Source organism: Scatophagus argus, chromosome 15 (genome assembly GCF_020382885.2).
Source record: "Scatophagus argus isolate fScaArg1 chromosome 15, fScaArg1.pri, whole genome shotgun sequence".
Taxonomy (NCBI): Eukaryota; Metazoa; Chordata; class Actinopteri; family Scatophagidae; genus Scatophagus; species Scatophagus argus.
Genome location: NC_058507.1, coordinates 15,007,189 through 15,023,079, shown reverse-complemented (window position 1 = coordinate 15,023,079; position 15,891 = coordinate 15,007,189). Strand labels below are relative to the sequence as shown.

At 39.5% G+C, this 15,891-nt stretch overlaps 1 protein-coding gene across 1 annotated transcript; it reads right to left on the bottom strand.

The window, feature by feature from the left end:
• Positions 1-1,548: 1,548 nt before the first annotated feature.
• LOC124072464 (CD109 antigen-like) lies at positions 1,549-15,263 on the bottom strand. Its single transcript, XM_046413916.1, has 32 exons — positions 15,073-15,263; positions 14,769-14,920; positions 14,662-14,690; positions 14,284-14,517; positions 14,056-14,178; positions 13,884-13,923; positions 13,155-13,236; positions 12,966-13,065; positions 12,712-12,832; positions 12,503-12,612; positions 12,223-12,414; positions 11,896-12,000; positions 11,707-11,769; positions 10,715-10,885; positions 10,472-10,624; positions 9,667-9,736; positions 9,391-9,475; positions 9,119-9,236; positions 8,227-8,340; positions 7,830-8,048; positions 7,513-7,654; positions 6,494-6,670; positions 6,281-6,362; positions 5,956-6,187; positions 5,643-5,814; positions 4,889-5,079; positions 4,423-4,578; positions 4,220-4,285; positions 3,387-3,529; positions 3,088-3,244; positions 2,325-2,427; positions 1,549-2,113 (listed from the first exon to the last, which is right to left on the bottom strand). Exons 1-32 carry the CDS (start codon positions 15,150-15,152, stop codon positions 1,917-1,919), a joined length of 4,179 nt encoding a protein of 1,392 aa, XP_046269872.1. The 5' UTR covers positions 15,153-15,263; the 3' UTR covers positions 1,549-1,916.
• Positions 15,264-15,891: the final 628 nt, after the last annotated feature.

Genomic DNA, 15,891 nt, shown 5'->3' with positions numbered 1-15,891 from the left:
GCAGTTTAATTGAACAATATTATTTAAATAAAGCGTACTGGGTACAACTGATCATTTGTTATTATTCTGCACATCACAAAAACACACTAAAATGCTTCAGAGCTGTGCTGGACTCATTGAGTATTATCCACATCCCGCTTACATGATAAGCTCTCTTTGTATTTAGCAAAAAGGTAACATTATCATTAAATCACAGATATGTAAAGTGTGCGGGAGAAAGTATTTCCTGTTTGTACTAGTATCACTTAAAAAGGGTTTGAGAGCTCACCTAAGTTCAGAGACCATTGCTATTATGATACCAAGCCTGCCATCTAGTGTTTGTGAGCCTGGTACTGCAGCTCTTTCAGTTTTTTTGTGAGTCAAAGCATTGTAAAATTGCCAAGATCGATTAAACAAAACATTGTATTTTTATGGAAACTGTGTGGAATTGCTTAGTTTCTGTTTTGAAGTAACAGTATCAGAGTAGTTCCCAAATATTTTCTGTCATGATGATGTCTTTGTGTTTTGAGTTTAAGTTGCTTAAACCCTTGTAAGCTCTTGGTGTGTAGTTAAAGTCTGAGCAACATGTTTATATAAAGAAATGTCTTACAACAACAACATATGTGAACACTGTGGGGACTAGCAGGGAGAATGAGCACAAGTGAGTGTGGTCACATATGGTCAAAATGTAGCATATCCTGGTGTATTCACAGTAACATCACCTACATCATCTAAAGGTGCTTGTTCTGTCTGTCTCTGCTGTAATTCTCTGGCATTTTAACGTCACCGTACTGGGGTAAATCTATTTTATTGAAGGATTCACTTCATTTTGAAGCAGGAAATCAGGCAAATGAGGCAATTGACCATGGGAAAACTTCTTGCAAGGTCACATTCAAATGACATCAAATGTTAAACGTCCAAAAGTTTGTCTGACGTATTTGCTTTTTGTTGAACAACTCATATTCTCAGCTTCATTCCATGTCTGCTTTTGCTTATGCAAAAACGCTTTATTGCCCCTTGAGGGAAACTGCTTTGCCAAATGAGTCTTATAAAAACATCTTACACATAAAAACCAGACTCACACTACAGTCTTAAAACATGAAACATCAAGACAGCATATTTTTGAAAAGGGCATAAGGTTAGTGAGGCTGACCTCTAAAGAAGTCAAAGGTGAGGCTCAGCTACAGAAAAATTCTTCTAGAGCCAGTGGAGATTTAATAACTTGATAGTCACTTGAGCATGGCAGATGTTTGCTGAAACCAGGCCGATGACTTTTCACTTTGGTAAAAGTGGGGTCCTGCTTGAGACCAATCCTGACACTCTCAGGAATCATTTTTAAGGGCATTTTCCTCATGGGTGCCATATTTACACTCAAAGTCAGTGAGGTCTGGTTCAATCAAGCAGGACTGTCAAATGACACTGTAAATCTTATTTTAGCTTTTATATTGCTTCTGGCAGCTCAAGATGTTAAACAGGACACATATGGAACTGAGAAACAAATTTTCATTTGTTCTGCTACCAGCTGTTCATAAGTTTTGTTTTATCAAACTCTACACATGGAATCATATGGAGAATGGGTTTCATGAGCTAAATAAAAAAATGATTTTATTTGTTTTCTAATGTATCAAACCAAGAGAACACGGTGAGTAGAAAAATGAATTTGAACTTAAAAGGTTTCCAATGACAGCAATTTCTCATTCACCAACTTTCTAAAAACAATCCAAAACAAAAAACATTTAAGCAGTAGGAGGCCAGCGCAAAGTGAAAGAGCAGCAATGCAAACAGGCTACAAAATATCACAATCATTTGTCAAGAAATTAGAAAAATTAACATTTAAAATTGCATCCAGTGCATATCAAGGTATGTACATGCTAAAATTATGTCTCTCAAAACATATTCATTATGTCTAATCATATCTTAGCTACATTTTATTCTCATTAGAATACAAAAGCAAGGACTCCAAGAAACAGGCAAATCAAGCTGTAGGTGGCGCTGCTTATTGAGAGAGATGACAGCATGGAGGACACAGTGAGAGTGACTCCTGGCCTACAGCGATTGCAGTCTTCGCCGCAGAAGGAGCAGGAAGTCGTATCACGTAGAATATCTGAGTTGTATGTCCTTGTTGCTTTTCTCGCTGTGTGACACAGGGAGCAATCAAATGACATTATGATAATTGGTACATGACACAGTGTGTATATCGCTAGCCAGTGAACTGATCAAAACAAGACAAACCGGTCTTTAATAGAATCATTGCTAACACAGCATACTGCATTTCAGCTTCAGGTTGCTGGTTTAAAAAATGAAATATTTGTAGCAATGTTAATAGACTGTTCAACTGTACTCACTGGGTTCGTAGTAGTCATACACCTGCACCACCGCATCCTGTACGTGGGCCACTTTGTAGTTTCTGAAGACCGGAAGTCTGATGCAAACCTCTGACTTGGTAACCTGGAAATGGAACCAGGAAAGTGAAGGATTACATGTGGTGAAATCTCCCCAGGCGTGTATACTTGATGTTGAAGCTAGCTGAGGAAGAGTTTGCATTCAGGGATGACACTCAAATTTGTGTTTTGAATGGTAATTCTGATATTTGTATACTCAAACTGCTTAAACTGCTTTCATGTAATAAATAAAACATACATAAAACAGAAATATTTGGTAATCCCTCACCAGGGATGAAATCCTATTGGTGAAGGTGTTGCTATATCATTTAAAATATGCTGGGAAATAAAAATTTAGGAGGAAAAAACAAAGCATGTATGATCAATTAAATGGCTAAAAGAAGAGTTAGAAAACAGATTCTGTCTATATTTCTAGGGGGAAAAAGCACACAGGGAACAATTAATTATATGCCCAATTTGGAGCACGTGGAGGCCAACTAATTTTCCAGCATGCAGGACACCCTAAGTTGCACTGCACCACATGTTCTCCACTGGAAAGGAGGGCACACCAGAGGGCACTTATTATATTTCGGTCATGTTATCAATGGATAACATGAGCAATGAGATTGTTCAAGCAGTTCTGTTTTGACAACATGTTTGTACAAATAAAACTCAATTCAACTTTTCATCCCTGACCATGAAAAAGATGAAATGATGAAACACGTACAGAATCGAGGTAGAGAATGATTTTCTCAGGCTGTATCTCCACTTTTCGGATAAGATCTGTTGGTGCAGCAGCTCCAGGAGAGAAACTTAAACCACTGAGCATACCCACATCCAATATAGCCATGCCTGTGTGAGAAATCACCTGACTGTCCTTTAATCTAGAGAGGACAAAAGCAAGAGGTCATGTGATTTGAGTCCTTTGTTTTCAGAATATTTGAAATGCATAACAGACAGATTTTACAATAAATGTTAAAAAATGAAATTTACTTGACCCAGATGTATCTGTGTTGCAGTACTCACCTTGTGCATATAGATAAGAGCATGTGATCATGGTCTCTTTCCTTAGTGAGGTCCACATCCAGCGAGAAAGCCTCCTTGTCTGTGGAGGTGGTCTGGAGGTTCTGTAAAAATGCTTTGCTCTCCAGGTTGTAAAACATATTCAGCTGGAATGATTCATGAAGAAGTTAAAAAATGTAAAAACTTGAATCTAGCTGTAATCTAAAGAGCTAAAATTTACTGTGCTGCCTGACAGCACACACTGAGTTTATATGAGACTGTAATGTAGATGATTGAGTACACATGCCTTGTGGCTCCAAAAACACTATCTGTTATAGCCTTGAGAAAAACTTTCATTTCCATAAAGCAAAAATGAAATAAAGACTGAGTCCCTGTATTTGTTTACTTGACAACATCAAAGTATTACAGGTTAAAAACAGGATATGAAATAGAGTGGGTTTGGGAACAGGTTGGACTATTGAACATAGTGAAAAGATTAACCTTTTACCTCCTTCAAGTGATATTATCTGGACACAGTAAAAGCACACAGGACTTCAAACGAGAGTATGTGTTCCAGATGTTAATTGCTAGGATTCCATTATCATGCTACATTTGCATTTAGTTGTTTTAGTGTAGTATTTGCAATGCAGTATATTACGCTGGGGGAAGCTATCAACTACAGATGCTGAGCTCAAATTATTCTGGTCATGCTCCAGTTAATCTATTCTGTACGCTGAGCTGAATAAGTTGGGCGTACAAAAACTTTCCTGCATTGTGAGAGTTAGTTTGGAGCTGTGGAATTACAATTTCCTTAAACATAACGTAATGAATGTACAGTAGTACAGCATGGACAGTACCTGAAATATCGCAAATCCTCTTCCTTCCATGTATAAATTTAGATTTACATCTTTGTCAGCATTAATCTAAGAAATGAAGTAAAAGTGGAAAAAACAAATGAAGTGGTAGAGTAACTGTAAATTCAGCATCATATAAAATACTTAATATATCATATTATACATAAATTCAACAACAAGCATGGGATTCCAGTGGGACCTATTACCTCTTGGCTGTGATATGTCCGATAGGTAGAGGAGTTGATGTGAAATAGTGACACAAAGGAAGATGTTGGGGCAGATATATTGAACCTGAGGTCGATGGCATTGGCACCACTGAAAGCAGCATAGTAAGCCAGAACCTGGAGGGCAACTACTGTGTCCTGAGGAAGAACGGGGGCAACAAGTCAAAAAACCTGCATCTGGACAACATGAGCTTTCTTTGGCCAGAGGAAGTGACAGTTCAAACGCGAGAACACAACTGGGATACTGAGCAAAATCCCCAAAACCTTACAACTCAAAACACATTAAGCCCAACTTACTCCAAACCATTAGGTCAGTACTCAACAGCAAGCTGGACTTCACTTGCAGTATTTCGAACTTGCAAAACTTTATCCCCTTACACACAAAGATAATAAAAATTCATTCATTCAAAATTTAAACTTATTTCAACCTGCCCAGATGTAGTATCACCTGTGTTGTCCCGTAGCCTCCTAGATGGTTTCTCTGGTTGCTTAACCATTTCATGAGTTCAATGCCCTCCACCAAGTTGCCATGTGTGATAAGAGCCATCAGCACATAGGAGGCCATCTCAATCTGCGCTGAGTGTGGCTGCCAGTCATGTGACTTGAGGCCAGCTGAAGAAGTCAAGGTCATGACTCCATCTTTGGCAAACACAACAAAATCGATATAAGCTTGTAACATACTGTTCCTACAGATTTATCATGGTACACAATTAAATACAGTCTAATGACAATCTACCAAATGTCATTAGGGATCTAGTTGCACAAGTACTAAATAATTATTGTTTTTTGTTGATGATGCTTTTGTTCTTCTTCTAGAGGAATCTAAAACTTCAGAACTTTCTTTGATAGGATATTCAAGCAATTCACCAGGTGGTGATGTTATAGCTACAGAGTTTCAAACCTTTTTTATTTCTTTTCTTATGTTTTTTAGCTCAGTAAATGGACCAGTCAATAATGAATGAACGAATATTTGTATCTACAATGTCTTGGTCGAATGTTTTGCAGTGTTTGTATTCTGAAAAGGAAAAAATTGGGCAGTTTCTTAGAAGTGTGCCTATCTCTGGTATAAACAAAACTAATAAACCAAAGAAGACAAAAAAAATAAATAAGAAATAAGAGAAAAAAATTCATCTGTAATGGTAAGGCGTTCAAGCAGAAAGGTGACTTTCTTAAAAATAATTCAACAGAATTTATTAAATCACCTTTGTAGTATTTTCTCCTGCTGAGCTCAGTCAGGGCATCGTAAGCCGCAGGACTATTAGCCAGAGCTAAAGCATAGGCCACCAGACACAGACTGTAGTTACTGAGCCCTCCACTGGACACCTTGTTCTCCAAGTACCGCTGAGCCAGGGACACATTACCTGTGTACATGTCCTTCACACAGAGAAACCAGACAAAAGATCATTAATAATCAAACTAATTTCTTTTAGTCATATACTCAACACAGTATGCATCACTTAGATATGATAATACTATAATATGTTCATCTGTAATATGTTTTTTCTCCTGACTCACCACATAGCTGTTATCCTCCAGCAGTGCTATCAGTACATAGGCAGTGAGTGCCACTGGACCATTATCCAGTCCTCCCTGCATCTCCGTATGGATCAACCTGCCAACCTCACTGAACTCTCCCTGGGGCCCCTGGTGTTTCAAGAGCCAAGTCATGGCCCTGGTCAGGACACTTTGGTTTATCTGCATGTAGGGCTGTGCTTGGATGAAGCACCTCAGGACAAAGGCTGTCAACCTGTGACCACAGAAAGGAGGAGTATTAGAGGCAGTGATGTAAAGAATTTTGAATCTAACAAAACATGGTGTCCTTTCAGAAAAGGTGACCTACCATATGCTACCAGAGGTGTCGCTGGCTCCAAAAGCACTGAATGAACCATCTTTCCGTTGGTAGGACAGTTGTCTCTGATATCCTTAAGGTAGCAAATATGACACATCACTCAAAAGATGCCCATCTACATTTAAGTAGCACAAGAAACAACCTAGTATATACTTCACACAGCACATTTACTACATGTCAGTAGCTCATGTAAAACCTGCTTACCTTCCATCATGTAGTTCAGAGCCCTGTTCCTGATCTCCTTATTGTCTTGGGTTGACCTGTCCAGGTACTGGAGAACATAAACACTTGGAGCAAAGTGGATCATGTTCTGCTCCCCACAACCAAGAGGCATCTGAACCAGAGAATCCAAGTTGCTGAAGGAAAAAGCCAAGCTATCACCTGTGTAAAGAGGGGAAGAGGAAGGAATTAACTGTTGTTCAACATGTTCACTAACAGATTTCAGACTGCAGAGACCTAAAAGGGGACAAGCTTCCCGTATTATGAATCAGTATACCTTTCCAACCTCTATCCTATGCTACGTATTACTGTTAAAGAATCTGAAATTGTCATGATTTGTGTGTTCTGGTGTTTAGAAGCAGTAGTTTTACTAAATAATAAATCCTTTCAGGAAAACCCTGAAATCCACATGTCATGATAGCAGTTGAGTTGTGACAAACAATTGATCTGTATGAAAAAGAAAGTAGTTTTTAAATGGCCACTTGAAAATCCACAGCAGTGGTTTAAGTTACAAAGTATGGAACGATGGAGAAGAAGCCAAAAAACACCACCATAAGCAGAAAGCTATACTGGAGAGGAAAATCTCCATTCTGCACATTTGCTTTATGTTCAATGAAGCTCATTATCCCAACAAGTACAGAATCCCAAATTTGGCTTCAACTGAGGAAAATGTTATAGCTTGCTTTAACAAATGCCCAATATCCCTCAAACTAAATGGAGCCAAGCCAAACAGCCTGACAGCTGCTCAGAATCTGCCCAGCATAAACATTCCTCGTTGATGTCCACAGTTTCCATAAACCTTATAAACAATAAATCCTTATAAACATTCAATATCAAAATGTTTTCAGGACAGCACTGTGCTTGACACGCATCTACCCAAGCTTGTCATCTAAACACAAAGGAAAGGTGCGAGCACAAATTATATGTGCCTAATTGACTAAAAGTAAACATGAACAGCACTCAGATGGAACTGGTCCAGCAGGGAGAACAAATGGTAGACGTACCGACCAATGCCATACGGACCCTCTGGCTGCCTGGTACCACATCTGGTGGAAAGGAGAAGGAGATGGACCTGGAATAATTGTGTTCCACTGGTGCCAGCTCCAGGAGCAGAGTCTTTGAACAGGACTTTTCAACACCTCCAGGCTTCAAGAACAAGGGAGTAATTCACTGTTATTGTAGCATTCACTGTATGCCATGTAGCAGCAGGCACTTGATACAGCATCCTTAAGTCTAAATGCACTTTAATATTGAGACATCTACAAAAGTTTCACATGCTAAATTCATAGATACTAACACCAATTCTTCCACTGTAACACACCTTCACAAGCACTCTTCCAACAAGGCTGCCCGAGGCCTCCGCAAATACAGCATCCACAGATATTTCCATCACACCCAGAGCCACAGGCCTTATTGGGAACAGGGCTGAAGCAGACTTGTGACTCCCTAAGATGAGTTTTTGGGCATTTACCACAGAGACGTCTCCTCTGTCTGCCAAAACAAACTCAAAGGCCTCACTCTGTGCTAGCAGCAGGATGGCCTGTGGAGACAAACACATAGAGCGTTACTACAGTGTCATAAATAACAGTGACAGGAGTTTATTATTGGAAAGCACTACTCAATCAACAGTTAGGTAAAAAGCAATACTTGTGCAAGAGGTCAGATGATTTACTACTCCTATTTTATTTATTTATTTATTTTTATTTTACACACATTACCTCCACGTCATGCTCTAAATGGTTGATGACTTTCGCCTCCACCACAAACTCCTCTCCTCTGATGAGGTACGCTGGTACATCCAGAGACAAGGAAAAATCTTTGGACACGCTCAACTGTGGATGACAGAACATAACGCAGCTCAAAAGCAAATTTTGGACAACATTGCTGGCAGTGGATATTAAAGTTTAGGGAATAAGGTTCCTACCAGTGCAGCCTTTTTCAAACAGTTCAAACTATACTAGTAGTAGAAGTAGAAGTACTACTGTACAATTCGAGGTCCTTGGACAGGATTATGCTGGGTGTTCCTAAGTCCAGGTGACAAGGGATGATTGATTGTTTGCAATTAAGAGCCTGCCTGAGGACCTCAGATTATGTTTGCACTATATTTCACTGTACTGTACTGTATTGTAACTCATTCTTGTTGTACAAGTACCTTGTAACATCGTTAGGAAAAGTGCCATGTGAATAAAGATGATTGTACCACACTACTATAAATGTGGACTTTAGTTCTGTAAATTAGATCAGGCTAAATTTCTTTAAAACATAAGTTGTAACTTGATATGCTGTACAATATTTCGTCTTATGCAAAACTAATGACATCATTAATAACCCATAATCCTCAGCAGCATTTTGTGCTTTTTTACCTGCTAAACATCAGCATGCTAGTGTTGTTATTGTGAGTATGTTAAAAACTTAAGCACAGCATCTAGACTCAGTGTGACAATGAACAGGAAGGACTGCAAAATCAATGTAAAAATCGTTTCCCTTGTCTCCTTTTTCAGTACAGAAGCACAACATCCTCTTTGCAAAACGAAACAACAAGATTTGTAGGAAATATAAACCTCAAATTTGACACACATCACTGTTACATAGACATTTATCATGAGTTACCTTTTGTGGCAAAGCAGTGAAGCCCAAACCCAAGTTGTCTGACATGACCAGCGCAACAGACAACAAAGACGTAACTCCATCTGGCACCGTTATCTTTCCACTTGTCCACGTTGTCTCACTGACAGAAATGACAGAATAAAAAGCAGCGTGAATTTATCTAGCACCTTTTGGCCTTAAGATGTACGCAGTGAACTGTGCTTATATATTTGATAATGCCAATCACTCATTTGAATCACTTCCCATTTCCAGCAGATGCATCTTTCAGCACTCACCTTATGTTAGTGTCTAACCAGAGCAAGAATTCACTGTCATCCATCCAGTATCTCCAGTACTTCTCTATCATTAAGAAATCTTCTCCTGACAACCCAAGAAGAGACCAGAGAAAGCTCACACTGTAAAAAATACCTCAAGAATGATGATTAACTCCAGTAGTACTTAAAGTGTGGGACTAATCCAATATGCTAAATGGCCACAAGGGGGAGTCTAAATAGAAAATAGATGATGTATTAGAGGATCACATTGATTAACTGTGTGATGTATTTCAATACCGTTGTTAGGCCCATCAGGCTGTGTTTTCTTGTATAGTTTGGCATTGGTCAGCATCCTGATATTACATTCCTGAGGTGTGAAAGACACAAAGAAGATAACAATGGTAAATTTGTCACAGTAGCTGCTAAAAGACAGCTTTAAATGGTGTTTTTCAATGTAAAACTGCATGAAAGCTTGTACTGAGAGCTTCACTACCAGATCATGCATCATTTGTGTGACAAAGAAATATAGGTCAGGCGACGTAAGGTGCAAAAATGGTCTCAGCTCTTTTTATGCCTGAGGAAATCTCGCTTTATAAAAAGATCTATTCTACCATATACAATATACACCGCCATTGCTTTGGATATGGGGAAAGGTCATCTTATGACAACCCACTGTGGTGAAGCTTTGTTTTCTCCATATTGCATCCATCAATTACCCTCAGGACCTGCACCCGACACACTAGAGTTACCAGTTCTTAGACACAGCAGAGTCATTTCCTAACAAAGCAGACAGATTGGTTACACCCAGACTAACCGGTTTAGTGGTCATACCCTCAATACCCATACAGTCTCTAACTGGGAAAAGGTGAGACTTCTAAGACTTTACACCAGATTAAGGAGAGAGAGAGAATAATGGTCCCTTGTAATTAAACTGCGAAATGGACAAAGGAGAAATGAGACAAATCCGACAGTATCTAAGCAGATGACCTTTTCAAGGAAGTTCACAAAAGGTTAAGTTTCAGAGATTATATTTTTCCCCTTTTGTCTAAAGATATAAAATTCTATACCTTCAGGCTTTGCCAAATCAAAAGAGTGGTCATACCTGCTCCACTGTTACATCAAAGTCAGTGTGTGGAGAATCACCATGCGTCCCCATTACCACGATTCCCACATGGGACTTGGGCTCAAGGGTAGTCACAGTGAGTGATACTTGCTCACCTGGCTGGGCTTTGTCACTGCTCCAGCTCAGAGATACCTGAGGAAAGCAAACACACAAATGGTCACAGGCATATCCACGAGAATCACGCAGAATACACTGAAAAAAATGAAACAACAAATTATGTACATGGTTGTGTTGGTTGATGGGTATGTGCACTGTATCACTGATGACCTCTCCATCAGAAAGGATGCAGTAGACTGTGACACAGGCCTTAGGGGACCAGGACACTGTTGGTGTCAAAGAAAAAGAGGACGAGGTCTTTGTACCAGCAGCCACCACTTGACCTCTAGAGTTTACCTGGAAGCACAATAAAAGGGATGTATTTGTTCTTTGCATATCTGTGAATATTTAATTTGAAGAAGTACCAGATAGTTCCTAAAGTTCCCATAATGATCTCTCAGTTGCATTCCGTGACGCATATTTAGCTTGGAGATACCTGATTAAAACATCATTTCTGATCAATGGAAACCACTTTTGGCTCCACGATGGCTGATTTACAAACTCAAGGCTAGTTTACATATCCTTGAAGATTATAGTTCTCTATTCTCAAAGTAAAATGGGAATCAGATGTAAATGTAGATCAGAGGGGGATCTGGGTAACACGATACAGATCCACAAACTCGAGGAAATGGAGTAAATTTGGTTGGAAGAACAGAATTTGGTTTTTCATCGCACATTGAAAATAATCAACTCCATACCACTACACATAGCACTCTTGGATGTTTTGTAGGCACATTAAAGCTAATCTTTCCCACATGTTCTGGTCATGTAAAAATGTTGTGGGAATTACATTTTAGGTTTTGTGATTCCTAAAAACAGTAGGATATTGTGTCTTGGACTGATCACAGAGGGTGTAGTGGTGAAAACCAATCCTTGTATATGTAAAATTATACTGGTTAATATAGTATAAAATGGATGAACACAGTAACAGATAGATATATAGACTGTATACAGTATCTGATTTAAAAGTCATGTCTTTTTTGAGGAATAAGGAAGAGATTTCTTCCTGCAAATGGCAGAAACTGATACTCTTCACTGCAAACAGTTGTAATGTAACAACATTGTATCGGGATCTGGATAGATTTCATATTTAGAATTTGATATTTAAACAAACATACCACAAAATGCAGCTCAGTTGGTTGAAAGGTGCTCTCGACGTCTAGCTGAAGAGGCAGTCCAATCTATGAGTTAAAAGTGTTACATGAATTACATTGTGGTTGCATAAGTAATAGCATCATTTAGGCATGTTTGCTGTATTATTTCTTTTTAATGTACTGCAATGGTATAAAATATATATTCAGAGTTACCTGTGCAGGTAAGGTGTTGGTGGGGGAGATTTGAATATATGAGCCACTAGGAGAGGGGTAGTTGTTGTAGACCCTTAGAGTCTCCTCACTGGACTGAAATCTTGCCTGAATATGGACGCAATATAAAAGAAATACGACCCCGTGCAGTGAAATTGGGACACATAAAAATTTTCTTTGTGCTGGATGTTTGCTCAAATCTGGGTCATTCTCTTAATGATGTGTGTGTGTGTGTGTGTGTGTGTGTGATCCTACTAATGAATCTTACATAAAACAAAAGTGCTTCCCCTGAGAACCAGCATTCCAGATACTGTGGGTCAAGATACTCACTCGAATTAAAAGCATCACTACTTGATCCTGTAATTTAAAGTTAATGTGGATGTTCCCATCCTCGGGCACCGAAAGTGTGAGAGTTGTATTTTCATCATTCATCACAGATGTTCGCTGAGTGACTTCAATCACAGCAGAGTACTTTAGATCCACTGGGCTGAGTGGCTTTCTGTCATATTTCGAGATCCTTAGCTGTGGAATACAGGCAGAGAAGGTATTTAGCTCATGGACATAACAGTTTAAAATAGATGTCAAATTTACAGAATAATAATTCGCTCACTTTTGAAGAGAAGTGTAAAGATGGCTTTAGCGTAGGTGGAGAATCAAGAAATACAATCTGGAATGCGTTCTTTATAAGGTGCACCTCAACTGTTTTGTTCACTTTAAATCCTTGGGGGAAAAGTGAGCATGGACAATGAGCCAGAACTGAGTGATAATGCAAATGAGATGCAAACTATACTTAAAGAACATATTTCAAATATGTGCCACCTGTGGAGTTGTCAGTAACGCATGCAGCAACATGTAACCAGCTGTCACCGCTGATTCCTGATGAAGTGTGAAGGGCTTGAATCAGATCTTTGCTGAAGAAAAAACGTGTTGACCCGTAGATCTGATGAACAATGGAAAAATAATGCAGTTTAGTGTGCAGATACTTCAACCGTAAATGTTGACTAAAAGGACAGAGAGTGTACTTGTTGTGTCGATTCTTTGATAAATGAGCTACAGAGACAATAAAACCTCACCTCTTTAGTTTGCATGAATGGAGAGGCTGCACTGTCCATAACAGACGCCAGCGAGACAGAGACAGCTAGTGTTCCCTGTACCGGCTGTCCACTGCGGTAACTAAACGCAAAAAACAAAGTACAACTTGCTCTATACTTGCTTATGTATAAATGTGATATTACTCATTTGCACAAGCTAACTGAACTCACAGAACTCTTACTGATCCCGAGATACTATCTCCAATGAAGACCCGTGAAGGTGTCTTCAACAGCATTTCAAAGTGAGGACGCTCTGCAACATCAGTCAGTAGAATTACGGAAAACACATTAATTAAGTTAGTTTCAAACAAGACTAAGTGTCATCATGCTAGTGGCTCTGTCATGCTGTAGTTTACAGCAGAAACAGCAGTACTTTGAACTAAATGCTAACATCAGCAGTGCACGCCAACATTCTCACAGTAACAACACAAAAACATGCATTATTTACAGTAGAAGATATGCTTGCAAGAGCATGATAACATTTGATAATTACTGCTTAAAGCCCTGCTGAAGCTGATGGGAATCTCAAGAGTTTCACAAGTATAAATAGTATAGATAAGTATACTTTGGTCTTAACCAAAGTACCAAATGAATAAGAGTTTTGACTTGATGGCTCATGTCAAAGTATTAGAATGTATCCTTTAGGGACCTTGAATAGCCAGCAAATTTCATTGAATGCATCCAATGAGATATTTCAAGAAAAAAAAAACATACAAAGTACAAAGTCAGTACAATTCATACTCTAGAGAAAATGAATGTTTCTCCAAAATTCCACAGTAACACACTTAATAGTTGTTGAGATACTTCAGCACAGACCAAAGCAACTAACCAACCAAGAGTGCCCTTTATTGCTGCTAGCATGACTAAGAAATATTATATTGCAATAAACTCAGCTGGTACCGTAATGCTCCACAGTGAATGCTTTCTCATCAGTCACACCCTGTAGGGAAGAGGATCAGAGGTGAAGTGTTAGGAGATGCCTTTCCTATCTTATTGAAATGACAGTGTGTTGAACTGCTATACCTATGAACATAGCTATACACCAGAAAAGAAGGGTTTATTTCAAACCTACATTCACTGTGGTTGTGACTGCCCACTGTCCAAGAGGAGGCATCCGGGATAAACTGAATTCCCACAACACAATCCCCTGATTCCCTGTGGACTCCCACCTGTCGACAACGTTCCCACTGGGATCCTGTGTGTAACAAAAGACTGACAGTCAAAACTTCCCACTAAGACATAATACCCAGCTAAAAACCTTTTCAGCACCCTTGGCTTTGTTTAGAAGACAGACACATACCTGTACAGAGATAGCCACTCTGCCTTTGTATGGATGGTTATCCAACTGGACAGACACAATTCTGACTTTGACAGTATCACCTGGCTGGTAGCGTGATCTGTCCGTTTGAATGAGGGTCGAGACATTCCTGGGACTGAAGCTGAGGGTGCTGGTGTTGGTGAAAATGAGATTGTCCCCCCTGTAGCCTTTCACGGTCACATTTAAGAGGGCATTCTCAGTTACAGAGCCAAAAATCTGGAGCAAATGTATAAGCATTTTCAGATACATATTTTTGATTTCAGGTTTAAAATAAAATCACTGAATCATTTTCTCAAGCATTATTTTCTCATCAAGAAAGAATTTTGAATGAAGAAAAGATAAAGATAAATCCATACTCACAGGAGGGAGTGTAAGGACCCTGGTCAAACCTTTAAAAGGAGAATGATACTTTAGCCTTCTGAAAGTCAAAAACTAATTGTGAAAATCAACCCTAAAACCAGTGTCACCTCCATGGAAGTCATCTGTTTGGGCTACTTTGGCGTTGCCATGTGCCACTTCAACCATCAACCTGCCAGGGAAGTCAGCAAGGACCGTGACAGCCAGTGGAGTGGGTGTCCCAGCATGCAACACCTCTGGACTCGAGATCAGAAACAGTGGCCTTGTAGAAGGTGGAGAAGGCATGGCTTGTTATTGGTTTGGTGACACAGGTTGGATCATTAGACCAAAATTGCATTAATATGGAAAACATAAATTCAGGTATTCAAAAAAAATTATTGGATCATGATTATATGAACAAACCACGTTTCATACCTGGATGAATCCTGAGTCAAACCAGGCAGACCAGAACACACAACTGCCAAACACACAACCAGCGTCCTGATCCCATCCATGCTTCTGTCCCCCCGTCTTTGCAACACGTTCAACTTTTGGTTCAGACACCAAACTGACAGCGACTGCTTCGAGAGACACAAATGACCTGGACCTGCTAGCTACAAAGACCCGCCTCCTGTCCTCACAAAACCACCACCACCACCCCCAACCCCCAAGGGACAGCACTCACATGCTCATACACACACCAGGATGCATACACATATTGTCACATCCTCTTTGTCTCACACACACATAGGTGGAAGTGGAGTGGGGTGTGTTCACACGCTTAATGCCTTTGCCCAGGGGGATGCGTCTCATCTGTCTATTCAGGGTCTGACAATTCCCAGTCCTGTCCAAGGCACAGAGAGATGTTCTGGTGTTACTCTATCCATACTGAGAAGAAAATCTGTCTTGACTGTCAGGAGAAACACAACTCAGCATGACATAAAACCACCAGGGAGTTTAATTCTTGGTATGTTATCTGAAAATAGGGGCTGCTTTTTGAATCTGCAGTGTTTTTGTAAACATTTTAATTCTTTGTACGGCCTCCCTGGAGAACAATTTCATAGCATTTAGCTATGTGATAAACAGGTTTGACATTTTAATTACCTTGTGACAATACCAACCAGCAGAACACAACAATGGGGCTATCAGAGAAGCTTTGTCCTGGGTTTGCTTTGCTCAGACAGTCCCTATCCAAAACAGCTACCATTAGTTTTAAACTGGAAAAAGGGATGTCAAATATTGTATCACTGTGTT